At 43.7% G+C, this 6,337-nt stretch overlaps 1 protein-coding gene across 1 annotated transcript in view; it reads right to left on the bottom strand.

The window, feature by feature from the left end:
• Positions 1-2,630: 2,630 nt before the first annotated feature.
• Hhex (hematopoietically expressed homeobox) overlaps positions 2,631-6,337 on the bottom strand; it is a 5,647-nt gene continuing 1,940 nt past the window's right edge. The window contains exons 2-4 of the mRNA XM_021219618.2: positions 5,461-5,639; positions 5,209-5,259; positions 2,631-3,428 (exon numbers count right to left, since the gene is read on the bottom strand). Coding sequence (XP_021075277.1) covers positions 3,207-3,428; positions 5,209-5,259; positions 5,461-5,639 — 452 coding nt within the window. The 3' untranslated portion in view covers positions 2,631-3,206. The remainder of the gene's footprint in view (positions 3,429-5,208; positions 5,260-5,460; positions 5,640-6,337) is intronic.

The raw sequence follows: 6,337 nt of genomic DNA, 5'->3' as shown, positions 1-6,337 counted from the left end.
AGAGCTCCTCAGAAACGCTGAAAGAGAATAGGTACTTTCACTATCAGTGATGGTTTCCTCTTTTCCCACAAGATGTCTTATCAGCTTTCACCCTGAGAAAAACCATAAAAAGAAAGAGATCTTACGCAACAGTCCTCTAAATAAAACAGTACGCAACAGACTAGTCATCCTCCAAAGTGATGTTGTGTAAGGAGTCAAAGTACACCATCCGGCAAAATCAATACCCTATTAAGTTAGGTAGGATTCTGGGTATCAAAGAGCAACGGGCTGAATAACTTCAAGTATAAGTACGTGACCCAGGGGATTAATCACACACTGTCATGATGAAATTAGGACAATTCTTCCAATCATTAACGTTTTGCTTACAAAAGTGTGCTTTTCTGTTTGCCTTTCTGCTAAATGATAACCGTTTTTCAGGTTGAATCTCCTGATAAAGGGAGTCAAAAACAAGACAGGAGCTGTGCTGTAAAGGTCATACCTGCCGCTTCAACGTGAAATAGCCAAAGGGCAAACAAATGAAAAAATGTCTGGATTGTAGGGAGAATTTGTAAATATCTCCTGGCAATCTGTAACTTTATAAAAGTCAATGCTAACCTGGGTTCTGAGAGGACCTCCCCCAACCAACACACTATTCTTTTTTTTTTTTTTTTTTTTTAGTTTTTTCACACTCTTGATTCTTAAGGACATACCGTTTAGATTCAGAGCAACGTGAAGGGGACCTGGGCTAGCTTCCGACAGGAAGGCAGCATCTCTCCAGCAAACTGTCTACCTTAAGACAAAGTTTCACCCCTTAGCTTTTCTAATGTCAATCAACGCTCCGGTGGCAGTTCCCCGCACAGTAAGACATCACCCAGAGGTTATCTCCAGCAGGGAAACAGAGATTTCGGGATCATTTTTAAAACTCTATATGCATGTCTCAGTCTCCAAACCTTGGGATACACACAGACTTTCAGACCAGACTGATGGTGGCCTTTGAAACTTTGACCCAACCTGTTAGGCAGGTCTAGAGCTCGGAGCCCGAAGCTGATTGGAAGCAAAACTCTCCCACCGGATGGAAGGCTCCTTTGGGCTCCAGCACTAAGATGTAAGAAGAGGAGACAGCATAGAACATGAACTGAGCTGGAAATGGGGGACCTGGAAAGGGTCACGTAGGTCAATTAGACCACTCTCTTGTTCTGAGACCAAGAACTAAAATTCCAAAGCAGATCTTTAAACCTCCAGGTCAACCCTGGCCCCTCTGCCTAAAGACTAGCACTTAGTATTTTCATGACACCTAGCTCACCTGCAATTCCAGGCCTTCTAAGGAGGCTGGGTATGAGGATCTGTCTTCACCTATTGAATGTCCACTTGTGTGTCCAGCGTTCTTTGGACAGATTCTGCCACAGGCTCTTAACTGCACAAATAAAGAGCTTCATGCAGGCCAAGGCTAAAAGAATGTTCTGGACCGCTCAACAGATCTCTGTGGGAGGGCTGTCAGACCTGGGCTCTGCTAGACAGGTAGTTGGATGCAGATTAATACCACTTGTCAGAGCCCTGACCTGCATCCACATTTTATCAACATTCTTCCTCCCTTTTCCCACAAGCACCCTTCCTGCACCCCCCAACCTCCCGCCACCCCTTCTCAGCCATCAAATTCCTGACACTCCCAATGCTTCCTGCTTCTGCTTGCTGTCTGCAACCCAACACTGGTAGGAGTTAAGGAAGGGAAACCCAGATCAGGGCATGAGGGGAAGTGCAGGCCCCACAGGCTGCCATACTCTCTCATACTGCCAGGACCTCCGGGCATCCAGCAGCTCTCAAATTCTCTCTGGCCAGGAGCTTTAATGTCCCCAGATCTTCTAAATTAGCAACTGGAATCTGACAACCTCCCCCCACAACTGCCCCCCTCCTCTGCCACTCCAACCCCTGCCTTGCCCCAAAGAGTAGAGCAGCCAGGCTCCCGCTGAGTGTGACACACTGTTGACTCACGCTGGTCAAGGACGGTGGCCACACACACCAATCGATGGCGCTGCACTCAGTGGCAGCTCCAATCCACCCTGCTCAGTACCCCCCCTCCCCGCACCTCCTCCCACAGCCTCAACAAAGAAAGCACAAATGGAGGTGGGCACCCCATCTCTCATATTCAGTATGACAAACACATGCGTGCACACACACCAAGGTTCTTTAGGTGTGGTTTCGGTATTTTAACCAAAGAATGAGAATTCCAACAGGGTCGATCATCTGATGATGAATGTATACGAAAGTTAATTCATTAAATTACAAACAAACATCATTTTGGCAGAGTTTTTACAAGAAGTAATGCTATATACATGTTATAGACACAGTTTCTATAAAACACACTATCTACAATCTACTTACATTGAATTGTCCTGCTATTTCTAGTTCATGTGAGATCAGTCTCAAATGAATCAGTTTCCCTGCCTGTAGGGCACTGCATCATCCCTTAACACCAGGGTCAGAGGCACTGGCTGAGCAAAAAAAGACTTTAAGAATCTTATCAATTGCCAGGTGTTGTGGCGCACGCCTTTAATCCCAGCACTTGGGAGGCAGAGGCAGGCGAATTTCTGAGCTCCAGGCAAGCCTGGTCTACAGAGTGAGTTCCAGGACAGCCAGGGCTACACAGAGAAACCCTGTCTCGAAAAAAAACAAAAACAAAAACAAAAACAAAAACAAAACAAAACAACAACAAAAAAGAATCTTATCAACTATCTTGCTTGTAAGAACAGACACCAGGAGCCAAGTGCTCTGAAATGGTTTTGGAGTTAAGGCAGCAATGTAAGATGTCATGTAAAAGTTGGGAATCCATGGATTCCCCAAATGTTACCCCCCGGCCAAGTGCACCTCTAAAGTCGAGGGAATAGCTACAGACTTAGGAAAAGTCATTCAAGATCAGCCTCCTAAAACCTTTAAAGTCATAATTTAAGCTTTAGACAAAAGCTCAAATTACTTCTCATAAATAGAAATAATTCACTTTTTTAAAAATGAGGTCACATTTAGTCACTTTATCAAAACAACTTAAAAACTGGTATAGATACCATATGTTAAACCAAAATTAAGGTCTCAATGCAATGCATGTTTGTTAATTAGCCAGTGCACCAAACATTTTCAAAACTCCAGAAGAACGATTTCTCTTTCTCAGAATTTTCCAGTTTTTCTGTAGCAAAACATTATTCTAAAGTCCGGTCTCTAAACATGGCCGATGACTGTCATCCAGCATTAAAGTAGCCTTTATCACCCTCAATGTCCACTTCCTGGTCGGAATCCTCTGAGATCTCCGAGTCGGGGTCTTCCTGAGAGGCTGGGGAGGGCGAACACTGAGAACTATCCACAGAGGCGCCTTTCTTCTGTTCACCAGGCAAGTCTTGGCCCTGCTCACAGGAAGTGTCCAAACTGTCCAACGCATCCTTTTTGTTGCTTTGAGGATTCTCCTGATGATGGGATGAAGATGCGGTTGGTGAGAGCAGAGACACAACAAAGTTGGTTTTGTTTTGTTTTGTTTTGTTTTGTTTTTTCAGCCTTTACCACGTCTACAAAGTCTAGTTTACCAACTGTTTTCGTTAAAATCTTTTTACTAAGAAGATACACTTGTGATTCGTTTCCCCATTTGAAAGAAGAGGGAAGAAGCCACACCAGAGAGAGGTTATGCACTTGTCTCAGACCAGGGGGTTCAAGATTTGCAGAAGTTTGGGAGAGAAAAAACAAAACAAAAACAAAACAAAACAAAAAACAACAAAGCAAACCCAGTTCAGTTCAGACAGTGCAGTTCTCATTCTTTAGATATCATCCCAAACAGGGTCTTCTAGCATTTTAAAAGAACAATCATTAAAATGGCTGGGTTTGTTATATGAAAACCTAACCCCCTAAAAAAAGAGAAGGAGGAGGAGAAGGAAGAGGAGGAGGAGAAGAACAACATGAACTAAATTAAGAGGCTGCAAAATTATTCAACTGAATCCTTTTCCATTTGTTTTCTCAAGTAAATTTACGAGAACACACATACATACATAAATATGCACCAAATTACAAAATCGTGGCAAAAAAAAAAAAATCACAGAACCAAAACTAATACTGATAAAAGAGTTTGCAATTCGCTTAAAATCTAGGCAAAAAAAATTGTGGGAAAAAATATTTTTTCCATATTACATAGAAAGCACTATTTTAAAAGTCCTTGGGAAACAAGTTCCAAGCCAAGTCCAGCCAGTGGATTTTTAAGTATGTAGACATCTAATATGAATGTAAATATTTTATAGAAACACTGTCACTCTCTAGTCACCAAGTTTGCTAAGGATGTACGTGGCTAGAGAGAGGGAATCCTCAAATATTTAAGAACGATGAAGCCCCAGGAAGTTATTTTGTTCTTTCAAAATGTTCTTTGGGGCAGCATATATATAAAGTATGAGCAGTACAATTTAAAATCTACATTAAGCTTTCCTCATTACTAAACTGTTTTGTTTCAAACCATCCTGTTATGTAAAGTTCTGTCAAATGAACCATTCAGCAGTTGTCAGATGACTCTGGAAACATCAAGATTGGGACAGCAAAAGCAAATCTTTAGCTCTAAGTCAATAGGGCTGCTCTGGAGGGAGACTTGGCCCTTCTCTCTCACATATTTCTTAACAAGGTTATTGAAAGACTATTAGTAAGTTTAAGTTACTTTCCAAACAGGTGTGGACATTTCTTTGTGGGTTTCATATTCATTTTAACAGCTGGCAGAGGATGGGTAATAACTTTTAAAACTCTTTGATATTTAAGTCTTCTTTCTTAAAAAGTGCAAATAGGAACTTAAAAGTGTTTGTGTCTTTATATTTACCCTTGAGTCCTGCCTGGTTTTATTATGGGTGTGTAAATAAAAGAAACAATTTTCTCCCAAAGATAACTACTTAAGTCATTTACTGTCAATTACTTTATCTTTCCTGCGTTAATGAGATAAACAACATATGGGGTTTATAAAACAATTAGCCAGGCCGGGTTTACTGGCCAGTGTGTGAAGCCCTGGAATAATGGATATAGGAACTGCATTAGGTGCTTTTAGCATTAGTGACACCTGAGCAACTCATCCTGAATTTCAGCAGGAGTATTTGCTCTTTTAATCAAGGTGAAGAGGTTAAATAGTCTCTCAAATGACTTTTGCATACAACCCATAACAGGGCTCCGCATTTAGCTAACATGATACAAACATTTATTTCCATAGAAACAGAACCATGTCAATACCTGTTTTAGTCTTCTCCATTTAGCTCGGCGATTCTGAAACCAGGTTTTGACCTACAGAAAAGAAAGCAGGTTCGCAGAAAGTCCCAAATCCGGGGGGACCTGGGGAGAAGGGACTTGGGGCTCTGGGGCCCTGCAGCTGGGCCGGGGCAGAATGTGCCGGCAGCGCGCGCGGTACTAGCTTGCTGTAGTGGCTTTTTCGCTAGCTCCACCGAAGCCTGATGGTGCGTTTGGGAGTCCAGGGGGGGGGCTGACCTGTCTCTCGCTGAGCTGCAACATCTTAGCCAGACGCTTTCTCTCTGGTGGGGAGAGGTATTTCTGAGTCTCGAACTTCTTCTCCAGCTCAATGGTCTGGTCGTTGGAGAACCTCACTTGACCACCTTTCCTTTTGTGCAGAGGTCGCTGGAGGAAGGGGCTCCAGAGCAAGGGCTTGCCTGTGGGCCAGAAGAACTGTGGTTAACCAAGCCCCCCCCCCCCCAGCATCCTCTGAACAGTTCCCAGATCTACCTGGTCCCAAATGACAGGATCGGGGAGGCCAGAACGCAACCATGTTCCCATCACATACACGCTCTGGTAAATGGATATTTCCACACTTCCTCACCAATGCACACGAAGTCAGCTTAGCCGGTCTACCACCCAGATCACCTCTGGATACTCAGGACACCGCACTACCCGCCCAACACACCTGCGGCTAAACGCAAACAAATCTATTCAACCCCCAAAGAACCCCTGCCGGCCTTAAACCTTATCTTATTTAACCGAACCGATTCTTCTGTATGCACAAACTTTTGCAAAAGATTCAGGGTGCGCTCTTTACCAGAGAGTAGGGGCTGTTACACTTCCCAAGGCCTGCTGGGCGCTCAGAAGCGCTCGCTGGGCGCGGGTGTTAGGCCTCGAGTGGGGCCTCCAATGTGGCTGGAGAGCGCCCGGGCCTCCTCTGATTTCACACTCGGCCTGCGGGGGCGGCCAGTTAAAGCCACCCCGTGGGCTATGGCAACATTTCCGTCAATGTGTTTCCTGTTGGTCTGTCTCAAAAAAAAAAAAAAAAAAAAAACAAAAAATTTGATTCATTCTGTTTCTGTATACCTGAAATGACAAGAAACCAGGGCTATATGAAAACCTTTGCCCGGGA

This window comes from Mus pahari, chromosome 1 (genome assembly GCF_900095145.1).
Source record: "Mus pahari chromosome 1, PAHARI_EIJ_v1.1, whole genome shotgun sequence".
Lineage (NCBI taxonomy): Eukaryota > Metazoa > Chordata > Mammalia > Rodentia > Muridae > Mus > Mus pahari.
Note: the sequence above shows the minus strand (reverse complement) of the source record. Positions and strands in the feature narration are given on the sequence as shown.